This window comes from Hyperoodon ampullatus (genome assembly GCF_949752795.1).
Source record: "Hyperoodon ampullatus genome assembly, chromosome: 15".
NCBI classification, from domain to species: Eukaryota; Metazoa; Chordata; class Mammalia; order Artiodactyla; family Ziphiidae; genus Hyperoodon; species Hyperoodon ampullatus.
Genome location: NC_136928.1, coordinates 69,354,107 through 69,380,835, shown reverse-complemented (window position 1 = coordinate 69,380,835; position 26,729 = coordinate 69,354,107). Strand labels below are relative to the sequence as shown.

The 26,729-nt window shown below is 51.2% G+C and overlaps 1 protein-coding gene across 1 annotated transcript in view; it reads left to right on the top strand.

Annotated features, from left to right (window-relative positions):
• Positions 1-26,729, top strand: part of EFR3B (EFR3 homolog B) — a gene marked incomplete at its 3' end in the record, with an annotated part of 84,811 nt that overhangs the window by 57,963 nt on the left and 119 nt on the right. The window contains exons 5-22 of the mRNA XM_079720758.1: positions 2,380-2,501; positions 7,178-7,327; positions 8,541-8,675; positions 9,330-9,408; positions 10,158-10,293; positions 10,572-10,733; positions 11,554-11,665; positions 12,046-12,097; positions 14,060-14,232; positions 14,755-14,830; positions 15,296-15,457; positions 16,873-17,004; positions 18,429-18,496; positions 19,392-19,519; positions 20,272-20,363; positions 23,593-23,641; positions 24,808-24,914; positions 26,251-26,300. Coding sequence (XP_079576884.1) covers positions 2,380-2,501; positions 7,178-7,327; positions 8,541-8,675; positions 9,330-9,408; positions 10,158-10,293; positions 10,572-10,733; positions 11,554-11,665; positions 12,046-12,097; positions 14,060-14,232; positions 14,755-14,830; positions 15,296-15,457; positions 16,873-17,004; positions 18,429-18,496; positions 19,392-19,519; positions 20,272-20,363; positions 23,593-23,641; positions 24,808-24,914; positions 26,251-26,300 — 1,985 coding nt within the window. The remainder of the gene's footprint in view (positions 1-2,379; positions 2,502-7,177; positions 7,328-8,540; positions 8,676-9,329; positions 9,409-10,157; positions 10,294-10,571; positions 10,734-11,553; positions 11,666-12,045; positions 12,098-14,059; positions 14,233-14,754; positions 14,831-15,295; positions 15,458-16,872; positions 17,005-18,428; positions 18,497-19,391; positions 19,520-20,271; positions 20,364-23,592; positions 23,642-24,807; positions 24,915-26,250; positions 26,301-26,729) is intronic.

Below are 26,729 nucleotides of genomic sequence, written 5' to 3'. Positions count from 1 at the left end.
GATCCTGCTGCGTTCCTCAAGCGTGAGCCTCAGACCATCTAACAGGTGACTCTCCTCCAAGGCTGACTCAGCACATCTGGGGCTTGTGGCGGGTATCTGCATGGTCACGGAGACCCCTCGACTCTGCTGTACCGCAGTGTTTGGAAACCAGTGGCCTCACTCCTGCAGCCCTCTTAAAAATGCCAAACTAAGGTCCCCTCTGGCGGCTTCTTCATCCTCTGTTTGTTCTCCCTGACAATATCCACCACCCTTGCCTCCCCAGAGCAACTCTCCTGGGTCATTTGGCCTGAGGCGCTAGAGGAAGCCAGGAGCAGGAACAGAGCTGGAGGTTTTCTGGGCAGAGCTCTGTTGGAGAGGCTCGTGGTTGAGACCTGGGTTTCTCCTGCAGGACCCTGGGCAATTATGTAACATTTGTGGGTCTCAGTCTCTCTGTCTGTAAAATGAGAATAATAATATGTCTCTAACTTAGAGTCATTTTAAGAAACAAAAGAGCTGATGTATGTCAAATGCTTAGGGTAGTACCTGATACATATATGTTCTAAACATCATTGCTATTAGCCCATAAACTCCTACACCAGTGACCATGAAGTCTGATTATTCATTCTCTTGACATACATTTGGGTTTACACAGTCACTATATATTAGGGACAAAGTCTTTCTTTGACTGTTTCTCCTTTATTACTGGCCTCTTTTCTTTTTCAGTCTTGTTTTGATTATTCTGAAATGCATGCACTCTCGCATATACATCGTCTTATCTTAAGCTGCCTCATCATATTTGAAGTAGATATAGCATCAATAAAAAAAATAAAGAAATGTAGTGAATGAAGACTGGGCTGCTTATTTCACACATGGGAAAACCAAGACAGAAGAGAAGTCAAATGTCCCACCCAAAGGTCACCCCACCAGTTAGAGGTAGATCTGCGGTTAGAACCGCATAGCTGCATGACCCCTCTCAGTAGATGGACCAAGCCAGGCTTTGGCTGTGGGGAGTGCAGCCTGGGAACATCCTGTTGGTGGTTAAGAGCAGCAACACACCCAAATTTAGTTTCAGCCTCGGTATCAGCCTAAGTCTGTGTTCTAGCCCGGGGGGCTTAGGAAGATCACGTAGCCAAAGGCCAGCTCTATCGTTTTTTCTGGAACTCCTGAACTTGGGTCTAATCAATGATCTTGTGATCACATGGATTACCACTACACCTCTTCTGCATTACCACATCAATAATGCAAGCAATGTCATTTGGGTTTATTGCTAATGTCAGAATACTTGCTTCCACATATATGTGTGCATTTTAGATGTAACTTAGAAGGGAAGGTTTCCTTATCTGCTTTGCATGTTGAGGTTTTATGATTCAGCAGAAAATAAATGCATATTTATTATTGCAAGAACAAAACACTGTAATAATAAGGAGGCTTGTGGAAGTTGCTAATGTTCATCCAAAAAAAAACGTTATTGACAACTTTTAAGTAGTTAAATGGGGAAACAGGTTGACGATTGACACTGAATATTCTGAGAGTGTGCTGATGAGATAATTTTAGGAATAACAGTATGTTCTCTTTGAACCAACGAAGGTTTGTAAAAATTCTATAATAATACAAGGCAGAATAGTGGAGAATGTAGTCTAAGTTTAGTCCGTTTAGAGTTGTTTGTGGTATTAAATTTATAACATTAAACAAAATAACCTATAAAAATTCTATTTAACTTTTAGTAATTTAACTCCACTCAGTCTGTGATTCTTGCTCCTCTGAGAGACTCATCTGAAATCAAGTCCCTATTTAGAACTGCAAATGTGCAGCCTGGTGACGACAGAAGGAATCTAGAGGCTGAGAATGCTGAGCAAGACTTAATGAACTGAAATTGCAAACGTTAAAAGTGTACTCAAAATTTTAACAATAAAATGTAATTACGGGTTTTAATCCAATTTCAGCTCTGTCCTGGTTTCCCAGAATGCATTCTAGGGTGGTGCTGTATGCTTTGGCCTTGGTTTTTGCTCAGTTTCCAGCGTTATTCCTCACAGCCTTTCAGCCTGTATGTTTGGGGCAGAAAATGGGAGGTGTAAATGGGAGGAGGAGCTTAAGTAAATGGGAGGAGGAGCTTAAGTAAATGGGAGGAGGAGCTTAAGTGACTGAGCCCCCTTCTCTTTCTCTTCTCTTCCATCCTCTGCTCACCCAGCAGAAAGGAACAGAGAACTCAGAAACTCAGATTTCCCGAGTGTGCTCTGGGAGGAGGACTATAGCCAGATCCTGAGATGCATGGTTCCTAAGATGTGTTTTCCTGTGGCTTTACTATGGCCAAAGGGCCTGGGGGATGCCAGGTCCCAGAGCCCAAAGGCGAGGATCATGGCGGGTCACCTCGTGATGCATTTCCCCTCTCCCCCCGCACAGTTTGTGAAGTTTGCCAACATAGAGGAGGACACCCCATCCTACCATCGGAGCTACGACTTCTTCGTGTCTCGCTTCAGTGAAATGTGCCACTCCGGCCATGAAGACTTGGAGATCAAGACTAAGTGAGTATAAGGGAAGTTGAGGAGGCTGTGCCTCTAAAGGCAGAGGCATTGATGGTCCTGAAGAGCTCTCAGCCCGGATTGCGTGTCTGATTTCACTGGCGTTTACCGAGGCTCTGATGTTGCTGGTGGGGAAGGGGCACCTGGCGGGACTTAGGTGGATGCGTGGGCAGAGCTGGGCTCCCAGCACATGCTTTCTAAAGGAACAGCCTCTGGGGACAGAAAACAGGGTGGGACATAAGGTGACGGTCCTCTGAGCCCAATTTGAGAGCCAGTGACACACACATATACGTACCTGTGCTCTCTTTTGTTCAGAAGTACATGCCTTTATACACCCTAGAAACACTCCCACTCACCACTCTCCATCAAAATATACACCCACAAATAAAAAGCCGAAGTCCTCACATTGGCTGATCCCTGCTGCCCTCCTGAGTTTATCTCCTCCACTCTTGCCCTCCTCATTCCCCTTCCGCCACACAGGCCTCTGTGCTGCCTTGGAAACACACCAGGGACATTCCTGCCACAGGGCCTTTGCACAGTCTGTTCCTGTGCCTGGGATGCTTCCTCTGTGGAGCTGTGCAGCTCACTCCTTCACCTCCTTCAAGGCTTTGCTCAAGTGTCCCCTTGTCAACAATGCCTTCCCCTGACCCTCCCCTTCTCCCTCACCCTGCTCTGTTTTTTTGTTTTTTGTTTTTTTTTTCAGTACGCGGGCCTCTCACTGCTGTGGCCTCTCCCATTGCAGAGCACAGGCTCCGGACGCGCAGGCCCAGCGGCCATGGCCCACGGGCCCAGCCGCCCCGCGGCACGTGGGACCCTCCTGGACCAGGGCACGAACCCGTGTTCCCTGCATCGGCAGGGAGACCCCCAACCACTGCGCCACCAGGGAAGCCCCCTGCTCTGTTTTTATTTCCCCATAGCACTCATCCCCTTCAAACATGTTTCATAATTTACATATGTTTCTCATTCATTGTCTGTCTCTCCCCACTAGAATGTAAGCTCTGTGAGGACAGGAGTCATTGTTTTGTTCTCTGACGCATCCCAAGTGCTAAGACAGTGCCTGGAGAGCAGCAGGCACTCAAGACATACTTGTTGAGTAAGTGAATGAAGGAATGGATGCTTTTCAGATAAACATCTTGAATTACAGAACACACTTTTACACACACATACTCACACTCACAAAAATACTTAACTTACAGAAATCATCGCCATAGAAATTAAACCCCTCAATGAAATCACAAAGAAATTCACACAAATATATGCTGATGGATAGATAAAGGATGAGAAGTAAACCACTGCCTACAAAGAGTGCTTATCACCTGGGGAGGCGAAATGAAACACAGGAAAAGGAGGAGGAAGGAGGGAAAGGGGCTGAGCTGTCCTTACCAGGCAAAGCTGCAGGAGTCGGAGAAGGAAGGGGCTGGGGGCTGAGGCTGGTGGCCAACGTGCCCACGGGAGACCGGGTCTCCATGGGTTTGTTCCAGAACTCAGCCCCTGGCTTCTTCCTGCATCATGTCAGCACTGCAGCGGGCCCGAGTGCACGTGATACGCAATGGCACGGCCCGGGAGCCCTGTGTGCCCCTAAACTACAGCTTCCTCACCACGGCTGCTGGTCTGGGTTGGAGAAACAGGATGTGAACCTCTCCATCCCCCAGGCTGCCTGTTCCCAAAGCTTCCAAGCTGTGAAACGGCTCCAGGGCAGGACCCTGTGTGACTGACGTCAGTGTCCCTGCTCCCCAGTCTCCCTGTCTTGGACCAGCCAGGGGCTCCCTGGGGCTGTGCTGCTGCAGTGCCTCAGTGGGGCCAGTGGGGGTCACGGGAGGAAGGAGCCCCCGTCTCCCCAGCGCTGGTTCCCTCAGCAGCTACCTCCCTCCAGTGAAGAGGCAGGAGGGGCTGGAGCAGGTGGGGTGTGTCCAGAAGCAGGTGATGGGGGAGGGGGAGACTGTGGCCAGGTGTGGCTGTAACAGGTGCTGACCGCAGGTAGAGCCAGGCTCCAGGAGGGGAGGGGACACTCCTCAGGCCGCTCTACACACACTCACGCCGCTCTACACACACTCACACTCACACACAATCACACAACTGCATACACAACCACCTGTGCACACACATACAATGGCCTGCGGAACCGCACACACACACACAATCACATACACGGACACACACATAACCACACTCACACAAATCACGCACTCATACACATACAACCGCACACACACACTCCACAGTAGGAGGGGAAGAGGCACGGAAGCAGACACGGTCACACCGTGTCCTGATGGTGTGGGGAGCGACTGAAGGTCAGGAGAAGGGCGCTGAGGTTTGCTTCTGGCAACTGGGCGGTGCCATCAGCACCCACAGCCTGGCACCTGCCGCCCATGGAAGCAAGGCTGCCGGGGTGAGAGGAGTTTCTCCCTTTGTCTTGTCTCCCATCCATAACCTCCCTGCACCCCTCCTCCCTGAGCTCTCCTCCTGGTCCTTCGCAGCCTTTGCAGAGCCCAGAGCTCCTTTCCAAGAACCACCCTTGGGTCTCATGAATAGGTGTGTGTTTGTGTGTGTGTGTGTGTCTGTGTGTGTGTGTAGTCCCCTTGGGTTCAGAGACTTCCCAGTCCCTTGCACGTGGGCAGGCCTCCACTGAGCCCATTATAGGGAACAGTGAGAGGCTGCTTCTCCCCCAGGCCTGATCAGGCAGCTCTGGGCATCATGGAATGAAATGTGTACCTATATGGAAGGGATTCTGGGGAGATTGAAAGAGTGAAGAAAAATTAATTCAGTCACACATAAGGAAGCCCTGGGTAGAAAAATTTCCATCCCCTGGGCCTGGTTTCCTGCCAGCCAGGCTCTCTTGGGTGGGACATGAGTCCAGCATGTCCGGGATTTATTTCTGTAGTGCACGAGGGAGCACCTTTAACCTGGAGCCAGGAATAGTTAGCAGAATTGTATTACAGTTACTTCGTTCTCAAGTCTGGACAGCCTCAGCTCAGGGTGCTGACTTGGCTCAGGATTAGAGGAGCTAAGTGTTTGCCCAGGGAATCCTTGTCCATTGCCAGCAGCCCTAATGGTCCTGGGCCAGGGGATGTTGGTGCATTAGGCATCTCTCACCACCCAGTTATGGTCTCCGCGTAAAGCTCAGGGTAGCGCCGTGGTAACAGCACTTAAAACTGAAGCTGAAATGACAAATGGCAACTAAATATTTAGAAAAACTGCTCAACTCCAATAATCATCAAAAGGATACGAACTGAAATCGCAACAAGATATGAGGATTTTTCTGAGCCACAAAATTAGAGCAGATGTTTAAAATGAGATCCCTAGTGCTGAGGCAGGCACAGTGAGGATGGTGTTCTCCTGCAGCTTGTGCAGTGGGCGTGGGGAGAGGAATCTGGCAAAACTGGGAGCCTTTCATTCCTTACCTTTCGATTCAGTAATTCTGCTCATGGCAATGATTTGGAATGTAGTAAAGTACTTTGTACAGCGATGTCCATTGTAGCATTATTACAGAAGCAAATTTAGAAACAACTTAAATGACCAATAGGCGACTAGTTCAGAAAGTTCTTATAACAGTGTATCAAATAACCATTCAACATGTTTGTGAGTGAATGATGTAGGAAAATGTTTGTGATAGAATGCTATAGGTGAAAAAAGCCAATACAAATTACATATGCAGCAGGTTCTTGATTCTGTTATATATTATACACAGAAGAAAGGAAAGACACCAAAATGCCAATGATAATTATCTTTGAGTGGCGATGGCAGGGGAAATCTTCTTTACACTTTTCTATAATTAGCATGTATTATGTTATAATCAGGAAAAAAAAAAAGGTTTGGTTAAAAAAAAGGAACTTCAGGGGCTTCCCTGGTGGCGCAGTGGTTGAGAGTCCGCCTGCCGATGCAGGGGACGCGGGTTCGTGTCCCGGTCCGGGAAGATCCCACATGCCGCGGAGCGGCTGGGCCCGTGAGCCATGGCCGCTGAGCCTGCGCGTCCGGAGCCTGTGCTCCGCAGCGGGAGAGGCCACAATGGTGAGAGGCCCGCGTACCGCAAAAAAAAAAAAAAAAAAAAAAAAAAAAGGAACTTCAGGTTGAAATAAATGGCCAGTAAAGAGGGCCCCCTCCTGCAGGGCTGCGCTGACCCCTGAGTCAGCAGAGTGGGAACTGGGGATGTGCAAAAGGGGTCCCCTCTGTGCGGTTACTCATTTCCCCGCTGCTTTCTCAGCCAGCTTAGTCCCAGCCAAGACCTCTCTGTGCCTGAGAGCCTGACAGCTCTGTGCCTCCCCCTCCAGATCCCCTCCCCCTGTAAGTTGCTCACAGCCCTGGTTTCTGCCTCGTCCGTTCTTGGCAGCACTTTGAGCTCTTATATCTTGGGCTCAAGCTAGAGAAAACCCAGCGGGGTACTAACGAGCCTGGAGAAACTGGGCACCCTAGGGATGAAGCCCGGGTGGTACGGGGCAAGGGCAGTCTGGGAATCTCCAAGACAAGCCAGAAGACGTGGCCTCCGTGCTCACATCCACCAGCACAAGAAGGCGGCCAGCCAGGAGGCCAAGTCACATGAAGAGTAGAAGGTGGGCTCTGTTCTGTCTTTTGAGGGACGAGTGCCTCCCTAATCCCCTCGCTGTGCTCCTCTCCTTGTCACGGAAGCTGGTCTTGTCAGGGCTTGGAGACTTCATGGCCCCATGTCTCCCTTTTCCTTACAGAATCCGAATGTCAGGTATCAAAGGTCTGCAAGGGGTGGTGAGGAAGACCGTGAACGATGAACTGCAGGCCAATATCTGGGACCCACAGCACATGGACAAGATCGTCCCATCCCTGCTTTTCAATCTGCAACACGTGGAGGAGGCAGAGAGGTGAGCAGGCGAGGGGGGAGCTTGCACGCGGCCCTGCAGCCCTCCCAGGGCACCTGGCAACCACACGGCTGGGTTGGTTGGTAAAACCCAGCCCCAAAGTCAGGGCTCTTGGCTTTTGTGGCTTGTTCTGCAGTGAGTCCAAAGCTGCTTCCCTAGGAGCCTTGGCTCTGGCCTTCTACCAGCCTGCTGTACCCCTTAAGGTCTGCATTCCTGAAGGAGAAACAGTAATGGTGCTGGGCTCCCTGGGGTAAGTGTGTGCTGCACACAAAGGACCAAGAGTCGGGTTCCCTTGGTCTTTCTAGAAGCAGCAGGCCAAGGAGGTTTTAAAATGCCTTTCATGGTTCCAGTTGCTGAGGAGGACCTTTCTTCTCTCGCACTTCCTAGTGCTGCTCCAGTCCCTTAAAAATGCCCACTTGACCAGCCAGCAGCCACTTGACACGAGTGACAGATACTGGGTTTTAATCTGGGAACCCCCAGACATGGATTCATCCTGTCCCTGCCCCTCACTCTTCCCCTCTGTGAAGTGGGATGGAGGGAAAGTTTCACGGTGCTGTCCACGTTGGCTGGGCATGACGCCGATTGAAGATATCGTGGGTTCCCCACTTTCTGTCAGTTGAGCCTGCGCTGCTAGAGCCGGTTGGGAAATTTAGTGTGCCCTCTGGTGGTTGTTCCTGGAATAGCATTTCACTGACAAGCTCCCTGGTGGTGTCAGGTGGAGGTGGGTGGGTACCACTGAGTCACACCTAACTAAGCCAACCCACGTGCCTTTCCTTTCTCCCTCCCGTTTTTTTCCCTCCTTCCTCTCTCCCCTTTTCTTCTGCTTTCTCCAACTCTGTCGGCCTCCCTCTCTTCTTATCTCATCTCTCGTTCCTTCCAAAGCCTTGGGGGCATGGAGACACTCGTGGTCTGCGCCTCCCCAGGCCATGGTGCTCAGGGCATCTATCCTCCCCACAGAGGCACATCAGGCCTATCCCTAGGATGTCCAGAAAAAGAACTTTATCCCTCCCCCCACAACCTTCCTCCACTGTGGGCTTCCTTACCCCCATTTAACTTCTGACAGCCTCAACACCTCCCCTGTGACCTAGTGCAGCCCACGTCAAATTCCTGCTTGTCCTACTGGGACCATTTGCGTGAGGGAAGCACAGAAGGCCTGCAGAAAGCGACGCCCAGCTGTACATTCCATCCCTCACCCATGGGCTGTGTGTTTCCACAGCCGGTCCCCCTCCCCCCTCCAAGCACCAGAGAAGGAGAAGGAGAACCCTGCAGAGCTGGCTGAGAGGTGCCTTCGGGAACTGCTGGGCCGGGCTGCCTTTGGCAACATCAAAAACGCCATCAAGCCTGTTCTCGTGTGAGTGTTCCCCTTCCCCACCCGCCCGCCTTCAGCTTTGAACAGTTTCAGGTCCGGCACCTCCTTGCTGACTCGGGAGGAGGGAAGCAGGTGTTATAGTTGTGGTGCTTCGGCCAAGTGAGTCCCTTCTCTGTGCCAATGTTCCCCGCACTGTGGCATCAAAAGCTACCACATGGTGGGCTTCCCTGGTGGCACAGTGGTTGAGGGTCCGCCTGCCGATGCAGGGGACACGGGTTCGTGCCCCGGTCCGGGATGATCCCACATGCCGCGGAGCGGCTGGGCCCGTGAGCCATGGCCGCTGAGCCTGCGCGTCCGGAGCCTGTGCTCTGCAACGGGAGAGGCCACAACAGTGAGAGGCCTGCGTACCGCAAAAAAAAAAAAAAAAAGCTACCACATGGTGACCGAGCACAGTTTTGGGGAGAGGAGTTGGCAGGAGGAAGGCGCCCGGCTTCATTCCTGAGCCCACAGCTACGGAACCCTGTTCGTTGACTTCTCGTGCTTCCCTTCTCTCACCTACACCTGAAAGCCCTTGCTACTTACCTGGGAGCTTCGAGAGGGGCTGGGTCTCTCGGGGGGTGACTTTCTCCCACCAAGCTTCTCCCTCCTATCATCACTTGCGTTTCACAGTTACTCTCCATATTTTCTCCCTCACAGCCATCTGGATAACCATTCTCTTTGGGAACCCAAGGTGTTCGCCATCCGTTGCTTTAAAATCATCATGTACTCAATTCAGGTACGGCGGCTCCCCTGGTCCAGCCTGTCCCTCTGGCCAAGGTGGCGCCTCTGGGAGCGGAACGGTGCACGCCTGGAGAAAACCAGCTGTCCTCTGTGACTTCTCCTAAGCCCCTAGTTGTCTAAACCGGCGCTGCTTAACCTAGTCGTGGAGAAGGACTAGTTTAATGTCTAATATGTCACAGACCCATACTTTATAAAACACAAAAAGAATTGCTAGAAAAAACAAACGACAACCTCATGCAAAATACAAGCCCACAGACCATAACTGGCTGCCATGGCTTCTGTCAAATTGCTTACTCAACACTTACTCTCAATTTCCATACTTAGCTCAATGTAAATGGGCATCAGACAGATCTTGAACTGGCACCAGACCACAGGCCACACTTTGAGCACCACTGGACTAAACCACCTGGCCTCTTGTGGCCCTAATAAGACCTGGGATCTGGGGAAACTGAAAAGGAAGACAGTATCTTAAAATTGACATTTGACCCATTTGAAGTGAAGGGGCCCAGGAAAAGTGTGGAAATCCAGGGCTTCATTGGGATTTGACTCAGCTCCTTGTTGGACCGAGGAGGGGGAGGGGCTCAGGAAAAGGAACTGGAGTATCCGGGTGCCACCTCTAGTGCCTGCTAGCCTTGGGACCTCCCTTTTGTCCACCCAGCTTTGGGTCCTCGTCGAGGGCTGCCCTGGCTCAGAGGCCATATGGGGGCTGCTATCTGGGGACCAGCACCTCTCCCTCCCCCCCAGCCGCAGCACTCCCACCTGGTTATCCAGCAGCTCCTGAGCCACCTGGATGCCAACAGCCGCAGCGCGGCCACGGTGCGGGCAGGCATCGTGGAGGTCCTGTCGGAAGCTGCTGTCATCGCCGCCACGGGATCTGTGGGTAAGGGGGATCCCGAGTGGAGTGGAGCCTGGGGACCCCCTGAAGGACAAGGAACTGCCTTAACCGTAGGCTGCCTCCCCTTCCAGAAGAGGGCAAGGCACGATAGGGAGGTGTCAGAGCCGGCTTTCCTCAGGAGGAGAAATCAGCCGGGGAAGGTAGTGGGCAGAGGAAGCCCCTGGCTGGAAGGGGGCCTGGGCTTGCCCGATAATGCAGGGCAGGGGAGAATAAGCGAGGAGTGCCAGCCCCGGATTTCAGGTCTCCCACCCCGCTGCGCTCAGGGCCCACGGTGCTGGAGATGTTCAACACTCTGCTGAGGCAGCTGCGGCTCAGCATCGACTACGCTTTGACCGGGAGCTACGACGGGGCCATCAGCCTTGGCACCAAGATCATCAAGGAGCACGAAGAGCGCATGTTCCAGGAGGCGGTCATCAAGACCATAGGTGGGGCCCGGGAGGGGCGGGGCCCGGGAGGGGCGGGGCCCGGGAGGGGCGGGGCCCGGGAGGGGCGGGAACCGGGAGGGGCGGGAACCGGGAGGGGCGGGAACCGGGGAGGGGCGGGAACCGCGGAGGGGCGGGAACCGCGGAGGGAGGGGCGGGCAGGCAGGCGGGTGGGAAGGCGGGGCCCCTCCCGCGAGGATGTTAGTCCAGGGCAGTGTAGGATTGTCATCCACTTAAATCGTGTTATTCACGGCCACTGGGGGAAGTGGAGTCAGCCCATGGCGCACCCAGCTCACAGAGTGGCCTGGGCCAGGCCCGAGCTAGATCACAGCACCATCTCCCTGGGTTTCTCAGCCTGGAGTTCAGATCAGAGGCTAAGACAGGCGAACTCTTCCCGCACCCCAGTCCCCATTAGGCCCGCCTGATGCTTCCACGTTTGAGCGATTGGAGGGGAGGTGGGAGAAAGAAAAAGGGAAGGAAAGAGGACAGGGAGAAGCCGTGGATATGCACGTGGATGTGGAAGGGGAGACCCATAAAGCCACCACGTGCCTGTAAGGGCTCATCACTTTCAGAGCCTTCTGGTCCTAGCGCCACTGGAGCTTCTCCATCCCGGAGACCTTAACCGCAGCCTCCGGAATAACAAGTGAAGGAATGGGAGCCTGGAAGAGTCCTCTGCCGTCATCTAGGTGTCTCCCTCTGGGTCTTAATCGTCTCCCTAGAGAAGCAGCCCGCACTCTTCACAGTAGTTTGTTCAGCTGAAAGTTTGAGCGGAGACTCCAGCAGCTGCCGGCCTCAAACCCTCTCTTCTGTCTTTTTCCTGAAGGCTCCTTCGCCAGCACGTTGCCTACTTACCAGCGCTCCGAGGTGATCCTCTTCATCATGAGCAAGGTTCCACTGCCTTCCCTGCATCACGCCATGGAGATGGGGAGGACCGGGTGAGTCTACCATGCCTTCCTCCCGCTTCCTCTCCCAGCCTAAATTCCACCTGACTCCCCGCCCCACGTTTTTGGGCTCTCGCTTCTCCACCTCAACTTTCCTGGTTCTATCCTTACTTGTCTTCTCTCATTCTACTCTCAAATCCCTCAGCAGCCCTTAGTGGGCCTTTGGATCCTACAGTTCCTCAGGCTGTCCCACCAATAACAACCTCCCACCTTGGGGGGAGCCATTAGTTCCCTGGTCTGGAAGTCACTGTCCTGGGTAACCCAACAAGATAAGCCTCATGGAGAATCTAATCAGGAGAGAGAACTGGGCAGGCAAGTGTGGGGTCTTTGCCTGTATCACCATCTTGGTGATCATCTGTGTCTCTGGTCTATAGGGAGAACAGGAACCGGCTGACCCAGATTATGCTGCTGAAATCCCTCCTTCAGGTGAGCCTCTCCTGTCCCCATTCCTGCTCTGCCTCTGTAGGAGGCAGCGCCTTCCAAGGAACCAAGACAAGGCTGCTACATACAGCTGTGCAGGTTGCACACTGCACAAACATGCCCAGCCAAAGGGGTGAGTAGGGGGCTGAAATCCAACCTGTGTTCCACTCACTAGCCAGGCTGGGTACCCACAGGGCTGGGTCTTCCGGAGCAGGCAGGATGCCTGTTTCTAACTTTCACAAAGGTACCTTCTCAGCTACTGATGGCCTTGTCACTCAAACATTATCTCTGTATTGAGATGGAATCTATTGGTTCCTGCCCTTTTTCCCTCCAAGTATCTCCCCAGGTCCCTTCCACCTGTTTCTCCCTTGGTACTTATGCCCACCTCAGTCTCCCAGCCACTATCTTTCCCTTTATCCATTAAAAAAAATAATAACCATCATTATTTTATGTAACTTAATTTTTTATTTTTTAAAAAAATATTTTTGGCCATGCCACACGGCTTGCAGGATCTTAGTTCCCCGACCAGGGATCGAACCCAGGCCCCGGCAGTGAAAGCACCGAGCCCTAACCACTGGACCACCAGGGAAATCCCCCCTTTACCAATATTTTTACATTTGTCTTCTTTCCTTCTTTGCAGCCATCACTGGAGGCTAGATTTATTGTTCTCAAATGCTGTTCCTATGACCAACTTGTTTAACATATAGATTCCCTAGAGATTTTGAGCCATTAGTCTGAGTGAGGTCCCGGAATCTGTACTTGTAACAAGCTCCCCAAGGCACAACCCTGGCCTAAACTCTGGACATCTCAGAACTAGATTATTCTCATAGCTGCTCCCTCCCTCCTCACCTATCATAAATACAACCAAGAAGAATTTTCCAGAAATGTTGTTCTTCATGTGTTGCTCCTTGTTAAGGAGTAAATCTCAGTTTCTAATTGATGTGCATCCAGATTTCAAACTTCTCAGACTGAAATTGGAAGGTCCTCAGTCCCCTTTCCCTCCATAGACCCCCCCCATGTGACCCCTCAACCCGTCTCTGTTCTAACCATGCCGCTCTGCACAGCCCCCTCACTCCCAGTCATGCCCTCCCTCGCCTCTCTCCAGCCCACACCTTTCATGTCACGCTATTTTTATAAAGGCTTTTTGTGCTGACACTGCCCACGTCTGGTGCCTCCTTTGTCTATGTACTCCAGCCATTTCTTTGCTGAGTTTACTGTCATTAATTTGTACCCTGCATCTTACCAAGGTGACAGTTTGGGGCACACTCAAATACATCCCCCTTTAGTGAACATTGATGTTTACTACTGATGCCACCAGGCTTTACCAGAGCCTCAAGGGCCTGCTGAATCATCAAAGGCATTGTTTTGCAATATGGACTTAACAGTAAATCTGTTTTGCTGCTTTTAACTACTTTGACACCATCATGGGTGAGATGTCTCTGTACGCCTGCTGGCTTTAATCAGAAGACCCTCATTATGGCCAGGCTAGAAGAGATGTAAGCAAACGCTTGTGTGCTCTTGGCTGTTGCCATGTCCGTGGGTTCTAATTCCTCAGCCCAGCTGTAAGTTCTTTCACTATCTCTCCTTCTTTGTGACTGTTCGTGCTCCTAACGAAGTGTGTTCATGGTGAACGTTCGCCATTTGTGCCCTAATGGGCTGAAACATTAGGTTCAGAGGCTCCCTAGCTGTTGCTCTCTTCTAGCGCTCATCCTTTGCTTGCTTTTAGTAACTTAATGTCCTTGCATACTGTCCCCATCCACTTAGCTAAGCTGAGCTGGGCGGGTTGCCTAGGTAGATGTTGGAGGGTTCCCAAAAGCTGCCTAAGGTGGAGGACCGGGAAACTGGGCTGGGAGGTGTTTAGAGAGGATGGATGCTTCAGACCCAGATTCTGCCGACTGCCCCTCCGTCTCCTCAGTGCTGCCAGGAGGGCCGGCGTTCCTAAGCACATGATCCTGGGCTCCCTTGCAGGTATCCACCGGCTTCCAGTGCAACAACATGATGTCAGCTCTGCCCAGCAACTTCCTTGACCGCCTTCTCTCCACCGCCCTCATGGAGGATGCAGAGATCCGTCTCTTCGTTCTAGAGATTCTCATCAGTTTCATTGATCGTCATGGCAACCGTCACAAGTTCTCCACCATCAGGTGAACTTGGGGTCTCCCCTCTATTTGGTGTGTGATGGGGGAGGAGACTCCCATTAGGACCTCACACTCAGGTGGGAAGACAATTCAGATCTTCCGTGGGAACCCCCCAGGGAGCTAATCACGGACATGGACCCTGGGGTCCTACAAGGGAAGGAGAGACTGAAGGGGCATTTGTGCCTGGTGGAGCAAGGGAGGGAGATTTGGGAGGTAAAGAGCAGGTACCTAAGGGAGCTCTCAGGTGGGGAGGAAAGAAGGGGATGCAGGGTTATCAGTTGAGACTGGGCGGCTGAAAGGGAGGAAAGAAAAGGAGGAAGAGGATAATCTGGATCAGTATTTAAGCAAAAAGAGACAGGAGCTTGAGAACTTGGGAGAAAGTGGAGATCAGGCTAAGAACCAGGGCGGGAGGACACAGGGAGGCACTGGTACAACTAACAACACTGGGATAGAGCCCAGTGATACCATGTGAGCTCTGCTGGCCTCACACAAGGGCTGACTGAGGTGGCCCCTCACGTCCCCTCCCAGTACCCTCAGTGACATCTCTGTCCTGAAGCTGAAAGTGGACAAGTGCTCCCGGCAGGACACCATCTTCATGAAGAAGGTTAGCAAGCGTGACCTCAAGACACAGTGAACCCCGGGTGGGTCAGGCCCTGCGGACCCCAGTCTTCCAGCCCCCAAGTCGCCCCTGGCCATGCCCCTAGAACCCGCTTCCTCCTCTTTGACTATGCTTAGTCAGGATGACCAGCCTACCCTTCTAGGGGATCAAGCCCCCAGGTCATACTTATCACCGAGCCAGAGTGAGGAGCATCCCTTGACCGTGTTCTAAAACTGGATTTGGGCAGCAGCTTTTGTTGCTGGTTCCACTGGACCCACCTTCCCTAAGCACATACTCCTGCACTGCCCGATTCCACTGGGGTCTGCTTTAAAGGCATCCTGTCCCTGAGGGCGGAGGTGGGGTACACACAGCTGCGCCGCCCCCTTCAGACTGCTCTCCCCATTCTCCTTGCCCCTCCTGTCCCCACCCTGCCCGCCATGGCCTTGGCTCCACCCTTGTCCCTATCTCCAGCACTCCCAGCAGCTCTACAGACACATCTACCTGAGCTGTAAGGAGGAAACGAACATACAGGAGCACTACGAGGCACTCTACGGCCTGCTGGCGCTCATCAGCATTGAGCTGGCCAACGAGGAGGTGGTGGTAGACCTCATCCGCCTGGTGCTGGCTGTCCAGGTGGGGCCGCCTGTGGGCAGGACATAGGGGTTGGGATCGGGGGAGGGGACCTGTTTTGGCCAAGCACTAGTGAGAGTGCCAAGTAGCTACTGCTTAATGACTGTTCTGGAGCCCAGGAATATGGCACCCTTGGTTGGCCATTCCTCCATGAAGACCACAAACCATGGTCCTATTTGGGGAACCACCAAAAGATGCTGAATTCATGGCTTTGGCCCATCCTCAGAGTAAAGGAGACCCGGGAAACAGGGTCTTTCAAAAATATCCCTTCACCCTAGTATTCTGGCTCTCTTGCAAGGTCTGAATGAGACTCCAAGGATTGCCAAGAAGGGTACTCACAAGCCCGGAGTGATCTCCAAACAAACTCGTTTGTCTAAAGATTACCTAGTTCCCAAACCTGGCTGTGCTTCAGAATTGCCTTAAGCACTTATTAAAAATATATAGGGCTTCCCTGGTGGCGCAGTGGTTGAGAGTCCGCCTGCCGATGCAGGGGACACGGATTTGTGCCCCAGTCCGGGAAAATCCCACATGCCGCGGAGCGGCTGGGCCTGTGAGCCATGGCCGCTGTGCCCGCATGTCCAGAGCCTGTGCTCCACAGCGGGAAAGGCCACAACAGTGAGAGGCCCGCGTACCGCTAAATAAATAAATAAATAAATAAATAAATAAATATATAATCCCAGTTCTGTCCCCAAGCTTGGGGATCTGGAAATTCAACAAGCTTCCCTTGTGACTCTCAGGCAGCCAGTGTGGCACCAGATAGGGCCTTAGACTTTCACGGTCTGCCTGGGTGGAAGTCTACTGCTCAAGATGCTGGGAATTGGGGTGGGTCCTTCAGACCTCAAAGGCCAGGGTCAGCAGGGTCCTGAAGCTGGGTGGGCATCATATCCTGAATGGTGGCAAACCTGGAATTGTGTGGTGGAGACTCTTCAGCTACCTGCTTGATGGTGCTAAGTCCTATAAGGCCAACCCAGATGCTACGATAGTCTTCATTCTAGAATTTGAGATTCCTTTGTGTCCCGATCCCCTAGTAACTCACACAACTTTGTCAGTTTAACATATGAACCCAGCTTAGCAAGCCAATCCAGTCCTCCAAGAATCATCCAAGGTCTGTAGTGAAGGTAACAGCATCCTAGAGGTGGGATTCATGAGGGTTTGGACAGTCAAGTTCCCTACAGCTGGAACTGCAGAGTGGGATCATCGCCTCTCCACTCAAGTATTTATGAGCCTCCAGCTCATGGATTGTTCTAAGGACCATTTGCTTCAGCTTTAATGAGGGTGACTTCTGTTCCCCAGGAAGTTATGGGGAAAATGCTGGAAAAGGCTTTGTCTTGAGTAGCGGGCCACCTCTAAAGGAGGTTGGTAGAGGGTGGCTGGAGGGTGGGACACCAGTACAGTTTGTTCCCTCTGTGTTGCCACAGGATGTGGCCCAGGTCAATGAAGAGAACTTGCCTGTTTACAACCGCTGTGCCCTCTACGCACTGGGTGCCGCCTACCTGAACCTCATCAGCCAACTCACGACAGTGCCTGCCTTCTGCCAGCACATCCGGGAGGTTGGTGTCCTCATGACCCTGAGAGCTCAGGAGGCCCTTGACTTGGGGTTTCCCCAGAACAACTTTTGCTTAATTGCATGAGCCCTGTGCTTAGTCTAGGCATGTGCTTAGTCTAGGCATGAGAACTAACGATGAGAAATTCTCAGCAGTAGTGACTCCTCCTGTACGACATGACATAGCAGGGCAGGGTCAGGCACAGGCAGTATCCTGTACCCCTTCCCAACCTGCTACCTGCCCTCCTCTACTTCCGGCCCCTCTATACTCCCCCCACTCCCGGAAGCGCACATACCCACATCTCTCAGGTCACCTGGGACTAAAGCTACTTTAAGGAAAGTTTTTGTTATGAAAATTTTCAAATATCACAAAAGCAATATGAGTAGGGCAGTGAACATCCACACAGCTGTCACACGAACTAAACAGTTATGAAGATTCTTCCACATTTGCTTCATCCTTCTCCTTTTCTTTTTCTTTGCTGAAATATGTTCAAACAAACCTTGACTATCATGTTGTTTCACCTCTGCATATATCAGTATGTGTCCAAAAAAATATGGACACCTTTCTACCTAACTGCTGTGCTATTTACATGCCTAATTAAATTATCGGTTATGCCTTGGTATTATCTTATACCCGGTCTATAATCAAATGTTCTCAGTTGTTGCAAAAAGGCATTTTAAGACAAACTGAACTATGTATAGGTAGGATTAACTTTAAAGTACACTAGCAAAACAAAATAAAACTAAACAAGAAAGCTCAGGTCTCAGCGAGCCTGGGCTGGCTGCGGGCATGGAGGAAGGTGCTGTATTGCTGTGCCAGAGGCCACCCTGAATGAGGCAAGATCTTCCCAGCCTTGGGCTGATCCAGGAGGGCAGGAAAGGCAATGCCCCGACATCCTCTTCAGTAAAAATAGTAGCCTGATGGCTTCCTCACCTCCTGCACATACTTTCATGCCAAGCGTCCTCCCACTTCTCAGCATCTTAATAACTGTCAGCTTTCTTGTCAAAAATTTGCAAAGGATGCTGAGGGAAACTCACCATGTCACTCTCCATCAGGGTGTTTTGCAGTGCACCTGGGTTTGGGGAACAGTGAGACCTATGCTCCCGTTTTGGGTTTAAACAGAAAACAGGAATAGGACACAGGAGCAAGAAACTGAACTCTCTTGGGAGCTGAGTCCCCTGCCTTTGGAGGACACTTAATGCACGTGTGTCACTGGAGACAGCTTGAGCAGTCCTCCTGGGCTTCACAGGCTGCCCTGAGGTCCCTGTTGGTCTGAGTTTCTCCCTCAGAAGCCCAGCCGTGGGTGCTCTTCCAGGGGGTTCGTGGGAGGGAGGAAGTGCTCAGGGGAGCGGGAACTCTTTCACTGGCCTGTTTGGATTTCCCTCTCCCTGCTGAACCCAGCTTTTCTCTCGATTCCTCCCAAACCTCAGGTGATAGAGAGCAGGAAGAAAGAGGCTCCATACATGCTCCCTGAGGACGTGTTTGCGGAGAGGCCCAGGTGAGGAGAACACCGAGGCCGTGGTCAAGGACAACCCAAGCAGCTGAGCAAGAAAGTGGACGGTCTGAGGCCAGGGACTTGGGCTTCTATGGGCTCAAGGGCAGAAAGTGGACCCTATGCCTATGACCCAGAAGTCCTGGGTCAAGTTTGATCCCCTCACATGACCATAATTCATGCCTTGAGCCATCTCAGTGTGTTGTACCGTAGAATATGGGATGCAGCCTCTGGGAACTTTGACCAAGCCCATGGGAACAAATCCTGGAGGAGTCCTTCCTGACAAGACAGTGCCACCAATCCAAGTGGCCTTCTCAGCCTGCAGTGTGTGGGCCAACATCACTTCAGCGTCAGAGGGACTCAAGGGAAAGATATTCTGAAAAAAACAAAATATCCCACAGTAGAGGATGGCTTTATAAATTATGGCCCATCCACACCATAGACAACTGGTAGCCCATCCAAAATGTTCTTAAAGAATAGTTCATGTGAAATATTCACTGTATAAGAGGTGAATAAAATAGATCCTAGAACAGGACAGTGGGGGCCATGGGGATGTTTGTGTGTGTGCAAAAATGTGTGTGACTGAGGGACTCTGCACAAAATGTGAGTGTGGTTCTCTCTGGAAAGTGGGACTGTAGGTGGTTTTTTTCCTTTTGCTCCTCTGTCACTTTTGTATAATGAGTGTTACTTTTTTTTTTTCCAGCCTTGCTGCGTGGCTTGAGGGATCTCAGTTCCCCGACCAGGGATTGAGCCCAGGCCATGGCAGTAAAAGCCGGGAATCCTAACCACTAGGCCACCGGGGAACTCCCTTGAGCATTACTTTTAAAATAAGGAAGGTCATCAGGAAATCATCCTAGTCCCCCATGGTTCTCATTTGCCTCTTCCCTCCTTTGTCTCCCAGGCTGTCTCAAAACGTTGATGGAGTGGTGATTGAGTTTCTCTTCCGCCAGAGCAAGATCAGTGAAGTCCTGGGGGGCAGTGGTTACAATGCAGACAGGCTCTGCCTGCCCTACGTCCCTCAGCTGACAGGTAGGAGCCCTGCTTGAGGACTTCCGAGCCTGCCTCTGGCTTTTCTTGGCCAGGGCCTGAAAGGAAGGGACTTGTGAGTCCGTCGGTCACCTTCCATGGCACCTTAGATGTCGCATAAGAGCTGAAAGACGCAGTGGAAATCCATGGTGCGATCCTTGATCTTCCCACCTCTCCTCCTCAGTGCAGGGTCCTTGGGAGTAACTGGCCCCCGGGATAGCCTGGCCTGTGCGTGGGAGAGACCCCGCTGTGCTGGAAAGAGCACACATGGGCTGTGGAGTCTGAGACCCAGTTCTCTGCAGCTTACTTCCTAAAGAATCTTAGATGAGTCCCTTGGCATCTCTGAGTCTCACTTGCCTTGGCTGTAAAATAGGGATATTAACAATACCTGCCTTAGAGGGTAGAGGCAAATGCCCGTAGTAGGAAATGCTACGCAAATGACAGCTGCTGGTGCTATTAGCAGATGACCCTCGTGAAAGTTGAGATACGCTTTCTGGTCATAAGCAGCTTCTTTGTGCTCATCAGTGATTTCAAAATCTTAGCCCTACAAAGCAAAACTCACCGCCCTAAGATGGGCGGTGAAGGCCCGCAGCCCTCCGTAAACTCCAGCTGTAGCCCCAGTGTATAAACTCCCTCTGAGCCCTCCGAGGACTGTGGACCAGGCAGAGGCAAGGGGACTGGGAGATGGTGCTGGAGGCGTGATCCTGGCTTGCTCTGCAGGGGCTGGGGACTCTAGCTTCTCTATCCTTTCCCAGATGAGGACCGCTTATCCAAGAGGAAGAGCATTGGAGAAACCATTTCCCTGCAGGTGGAGGTAGAATCGAGGAACAGCCCAGAGAAGGAGGAGGTGAGTGTCTCCTTCTTGATCCACTGTCCTGGTGAAGCTCAGTCCCAGGAGGGGACTCTTCCTACCTCCTAGGTGGTCAGACACTCCACGATCTAGGCTCCCTTAGCCACCCCACACATTTAAAGTTGCACAGAAAGTAAATTTCTCAAGTAAGTCCTGTTTTCTCACTGACTCTCATCATATGTATCCTAGACATTTCCATCAGGAAAAAATTACTGAATCCCCCCCTCCCCGTACACTCCCATGAGCATGTTATAAAAATCAGTCTAGGGGCTTCCCTGGTGGTGCAGTGGTTGAGAGTCCGCCTGCCATTGCAGGGGACATGGGTTCGTGCCCCGTTCCGGGAAGATCCCACATGCCGCGGAGCAGCTGGGCCCGTGAGCCACGGCCGCTGAGCCTGCGCGTCTGGAGCCTGTGCATTGGGAGACGCCACAGCAGTGAGAGGCCCGCGTACCGCAAAGAAAAAAAAAATCAGTCTTGAAAGCCTTGCTTGTAGTCATTCCCTATTCATGATGGAGGCGGACGTGCTCCATGTTGGAAATTGGAAGGCCTCACAGAAAAGATGAGGGCGAGAATAGCTTTTACAATGTTTCTTCCAGATATGTCAAGAAAAATGCTTTTTTAAAGAGAAAGAGGTAGCTTAACGATCTTTCTTCCTTCCGTCATCTCTTGAGGGCTGTGAATATCTAACTTCTGTTTAAATTACCATGTGATATCTCTCCTACCAGTATTGCTTCTACCTCAGAAACTAAAGAAGGTGTACCCACAAGTAAGGGGGAATAAAGAATGTTAGTGGAAATACCAAATTTACTCACTAAAATGAAAAAGAAATGTGGGCGAGGCAGGGAGGAGGGAGAAAGGCATCCCAAGGGAACTGAAGCCTCAGGATGCGGTACGCTTGTTTTAAATGGTAACTCTGCCCATTAAGGGAGTTGACGGAGGCAGAGACGCAGGGGAACCTTAGCAAGAAGCAGGGAGGATGCACATCTGGGTGGGACTGGGACAAGGAGACTTGCGAGATCCCTGGGCATGGACAGCCTGGACACCCAGCCTTTCCCCAGATGGGCCTGGAGCAAGGAGAAGTCAGTGGAGTAAAGATCAAGCCTCCCCCTAACTGTGCCCTCAGCCATTCCAACAGCTCCTCAGTTACTGGGGCAATCTTCCAGGGTAGGGCTTTTCCAAGCTTTTCTGGAACCTTCCCATGGAAGGAAGGAAGCTCTGACTCAGGCTAATTGGAGAAGCAACACGAGGTTGAGCCAGGTGTCCTCCAAGGCCCTTCCAGCTCTGCAGGGGTGGGAACCTCACATATTAGGAGCACAGCGTGAATTGGCTGCTGTCCCCTCAATAGTTGTCATTCTTCCTTCCTGAGAGTTGAGAGACCCTCAGGAATTGATAAGTAAAGTGAAGCAGAAGAAGGAAGAGAAATGCTCACCTGGGTACACAGCCGCCTGCTCCCTCGTGGCCCCCCGGTCAGCATCATGGGTTCCTCCCCCTCAGAGAGTCAGCTTAGCCCAGGGATGGCTTGGTATCGAAAGCAGGGGTGTGGGAGCCACCACCCTTCTGCCGTGCTGTACGTCTTTCCACTTCCAGCCCACCTTGCCCCCCCCAACCCCTCCAGAATCTCACGGTAACCCCCCGTAGCCTCAAATGCCAGCCTCATAACAGGTGATCAATAAATGCTGGTTTGGTTAAATTCCAAACCCAGTGCCTGGCATCCAGAGCCATTTGTAGTCAGGGATGCCCTCCCATTTCATTTCATCTCCCCTCCTCTCTGGCTGGTCTGCTGTCAGTCTCCCCCATGCTATCTCATTCACCTCCATGTCTTTGCTAGTATGGAATCCCATGTCGGAATCACCCTTCCTCTCCACCTCTACGTTCTTGAATCGCCCATTCATCAACATCCAGCCTGTGGTCCATCTCCTCCATCAGCTTCTCTCTGCCTGCCTTTACCCAGTGATCTGTCTTCCTTTTTCTCCCACCACCACATGGTTTCCTAGCACTTTACCCGTGAATATCTGATGTTGGTCAGTGCTGACAGTGGATGGACGGATGGATGGATGGGTGGGTGGGTGGATGGACAGACCTACAGAGGATGAACCTTCACAGTGAATGAATCTTCAGAGTGAATGATAGCGCTCTCTTGCGTGTAATTCCTATAGTAATACATTTTGCAATTTCAACTAAGTGACTAGCCAAGAATCCTACACATAATTGGTGCTCGCTTAATATTTGTTGGATGACTTTATCCCATACCTACAACTCTGGCAGTTCCTACTCGAACAAGCATTTATGGAATTCCAAGCTCAGTGAATTGTCTGAGTGAATAAAGTGAATATACTGATGCACTCACACCCGGATCAGGGACTAAAATGTTGTCTTCCAGGAGCCCTGCCTCTGTATCCCCTCCCCAGAGGGAGCCACTATCCCAACTTAGGTCACTTCTTGAGCTTTATATCAATGAAATCATTCTCTCCTGTGTCTGCCTCTTTCATGTAATATTACATTTAAGTAATAGAATATGAATAAATCATGGGTCTTGCCTCAAGGAGCTCACAGTCCAGTGGGGAATTCCTGGAATTTAGTCCACACCCCTTCACAATTTTCAGCATCTGACCTAAGGCCACACATCCATAGAACACCCTTCTTTGGGTTTTATCATTTTCCACCTCCTTATGGGTTCCCAGGACACTGAGATCCTGTGACCCAGGTCCTGGGACCAACCTCAGTATGCCTTACCTTTACTGAATACTCACATCACCTTGGTGGATAATTTACTATCAGAAGTCTTCAAAAATGTTAGTCAGTTCTTGAAATTTTCGTATGAGATTATATTTGCTAACTGCCTTCTCCCGTTTCGAATATTTTCTGTTACGTTCTCTGAAGCTTTGTTTGAATTACAGTGTTTTCTTCCCAGGGAGCTTAATGGGACCCGCTGGGCGGCGAGGGCAGGAGGGGCCCGTGAGTTCTTTCGGGCCAGACTTGTGACTGGTGAGGCACTGGCCTCCCCTCCTCTCTCTCTCCCTGCTCTCCTTCAGTGGGAGGCTCTGTGCCTGCTCAGGCAGCTTCCAGAGACCCCAGTGAGAATGTGAGTGTCCTGAGGGAGTTTCTCCCTTCAGGACGTTCTTCTGAGAAGTGAAGTGGCTGCCAGGTAACTGAGGAAGCCAAGGCTGCCTCCCCACCCCCCGCTCCCCCTCCCCCTTTCTGAGCACTTCTGTTCCCTCTCCCTCAGCGCGTGCCTGCCGAGGAGATCACCTACGAGACGCTGAAGAAGGCCATTGGTAAGCGGGAGCCCCCCAGGGAGGGGATCGCAGGGCTGGATCCTGGAGAGGCGTGTGGGTGTGCACAGCTGTCTGCTGCCCTCGCAAGTGTGATTCACACAGGTGTGAGGGGAGAGGCTGGTGGCTTCCTCTGAACTCTTCACAACTACTGAAGCTGCAATCAAAAGTCCCCCCGCCATGGGGGGGGTCCATGTCCTATGCCAGGAACCCTTTTTCTACTGACCGCTGCCATTAAAAGCGGTCAGTTGAGGGTTACAGCCAATCAGACAAGTAAAAAGCAATTTATTTTTTTTTTTCTTAACATCTTTATTGGAGTATAATTGCTTTACAATGGTGTATTCGTTTCTGCTTAATAACAAAGTGAATCAGTTATACATACACATATGTTCCCATATCTCTTCCCTCTTGCGTCTCCCTCCCTCCCACCTGCAATTTTAATTTGTATAAATACCTTGACAATTTTTTGGTGGAGTGTGATACAAAAGAAAAAGTTGACCAATGAAAGCCAATAAGAACAAATCCTATTAATATTTATTTAATAATGGCAATAGATTTTAAAATGCAGTATTACGTCGTCCAGATTATTGGGCAATGAAGTATCCCGAATTAGAGAATTTTTCCGATAACTGATAACAAATCTTTATCTTTGTTGTCATTCATGGTACACTTTCTAAATGTTCCCACTGCTCTGCCTTCTTAAACTGGGCATGCTGAACATATTTCATACCCTTCTTTTTTTTTTTCATTTCGGCTACCAAGAGGAGTATGCAGAAGCCTTAAACTAAATGGCCTCAGACTGCTCTGCCATAGGGGTTCTTCGTTGTCTTTTGTGGCTTTTCCACTGTTGATGTCCCTTTTCATATTCCCCCCAGAGTACTTCCTGTTCCAGGAACTTTCGTCTAAGCGTCCCAGTGTCAATGCAACTACATGGGGCTTTAGCCCCACTTAAGGGTCCACTTAACTAGTTTTCAAACTCTTAGGCAAGGAAGGGGGCTGAGCCCTCAGGCAGAATCGGAAAAGGGTCTAGCCCTCCCAGGGCCAAGTGATGGCATCGCACCCTCCACGCTACCCTGCCCCTCGTCAGCGGAGTGGAGAGCTGGGGGGGCAATCTCAGACTGCATCACTGGGGTAGGACCTGAGGGCTGACCCAGCTCTTTGTGGCGCAGTGGACAGCGTGGCCGTCGAGGAGCAGGAACGTGAACGGCGGCGACAGGTGGTGGAGAAGTTCCAGAAGGCGCCCTTTGAGGAGATTGCAGCGCATTGCGGGGCCCGGGTAAGTGAGACGTAACGGTGCCCCTCCCGGGATCAGACGGACACTGGATGTGGGTCCAGGGCAGGACTGAGTTTCTAGGAGATCCTGGTACTGTTGTCATCCAGAAATTAGGGTTTAGATCCCAACAGTGCCTTGGCACTACATTGTTGCCCCATGAACCTAAAGGCTATTAGTCATACACCCCTCCAGAGGTCACAGTTTTCATATAAGGGAGAAATCCTGACCTCAGGATCTCCTGTACCAAATAGATAGATTATAATAATTATAATCATCAGAGCAAGAATGTAAATAGCACTTGCTGTTCATCAGAGCATCTTATATTTATTAGCTTATCTCCTTCTCATGACAACTCTGTGAGTTTGTTGCCATTAGGGTTGTCACATTGTGGAGTGAGGGGGGAGGGGGCCATGGCACAGGAAAGATGGCCAGCGTTTGCTAGAGGGCCCACTTCCAACTGGGGGACCCCGGCAGGTGGAATGGAACGGCCTGGCCCTGGAAAAGAAATCTGAATGAGAGGGCGCCAGACGAGTAGAAAGACGAATAGATGGCTAAGGGAAGAGCACAAACACTTCTTGAAAATTATATTCCAGGATTTGTTAGTCCCAGTGTCCATCTTCGTAACAATGAAACATAATTGTAAACATCCAAAGTCTACAAATAACTTGTATTTTATTGTACTTTTTCCTCTCAATAAAAACACATGTAATTTTCTATTATATATATTTCAAATATATATACATAAACTTCTCTTATATTATAATAATTATATATAGTAATATATAAAAAATACATAAATTATATATAAAAATACATGTAAGTATAATATGCATTTTTCTGGGCTTCTATTATGCTAACCTCTTGTCCCATCCTGAGAGGTAGATGCTGCTCATTTCGTGAGCTCAGAGTTGAGCACAATCTCACTCTCTGTGTACATGGACTTAGGTGGGGCCGGAAGGGACCAGAGAGAACATCTTCCCTAATGCACCAACTTTGTACAACCGCTCCTTGGGAGTTAAGGAAAGAGCTGGAACCAGCTCTGAGCCTCCTGACTCTGCCCAGCAGGCCCTATTGCCCCACTTGGAGGAGCTAAGGGCTCTTCCAGAACTTTCGCTGAAGTCCTTCCTGGGGTTCCTGGCCTCTGTGCTGTCCCCAACAGACCTTTGCTGGGCAGCTCTTTCTGATCTGAACCCACCGCCAGGGTCCACAGATAAGTGCTGAAAACGAGCTCACACTGGTTTCTTTCCTAAGGCTGCAACTGCCCAGCACTTTCAGTGCATGCTGGGCAGGGGGGCTTGGGAGTCAGCCCCCGGCTCACTTTCCCTCTGTTTGTGTCTAGGCATCACTGCTGCAGAGCAAACTCAATCAGATCTTTGAAATCACCATCCGGTAAGTGGCAGCCGTGGGCAGGGGATCCCCACTTCTGTGGCCCAGTGTAGGTACCCCTCCCCCCAAGTCCTCCTCTCACACCTGTCTTCAGCCCTCCCTGCCCCCAGCCTCTGTCTCCAGGGCCGGAGTTGGCCACCAACTCTCCCCAGATAAGGAAAGAGAGACTGAAGGGAGAAAGAGACAGCTCAGTGAACCCTGGAAAAGAGCCGGGGGTCCTAGTGTCACAAGCTGGTACTTTCTAGAGCAACAGAGTCGCTGTAGAGCCTGCAGTAAAGCTTGACTTCAAGCTGAAGATTCTAGAACAGCTTGAAACCTGGGAACCACGGAGTGACAAAATCTCTGGTCCCTATTCAAAGAGAAACCTCAATCAGCTGCTCTGCTGCACGGGGCGGGACCCCAGAACCGTCCTCATGCCTTTCCCCTCCGTGT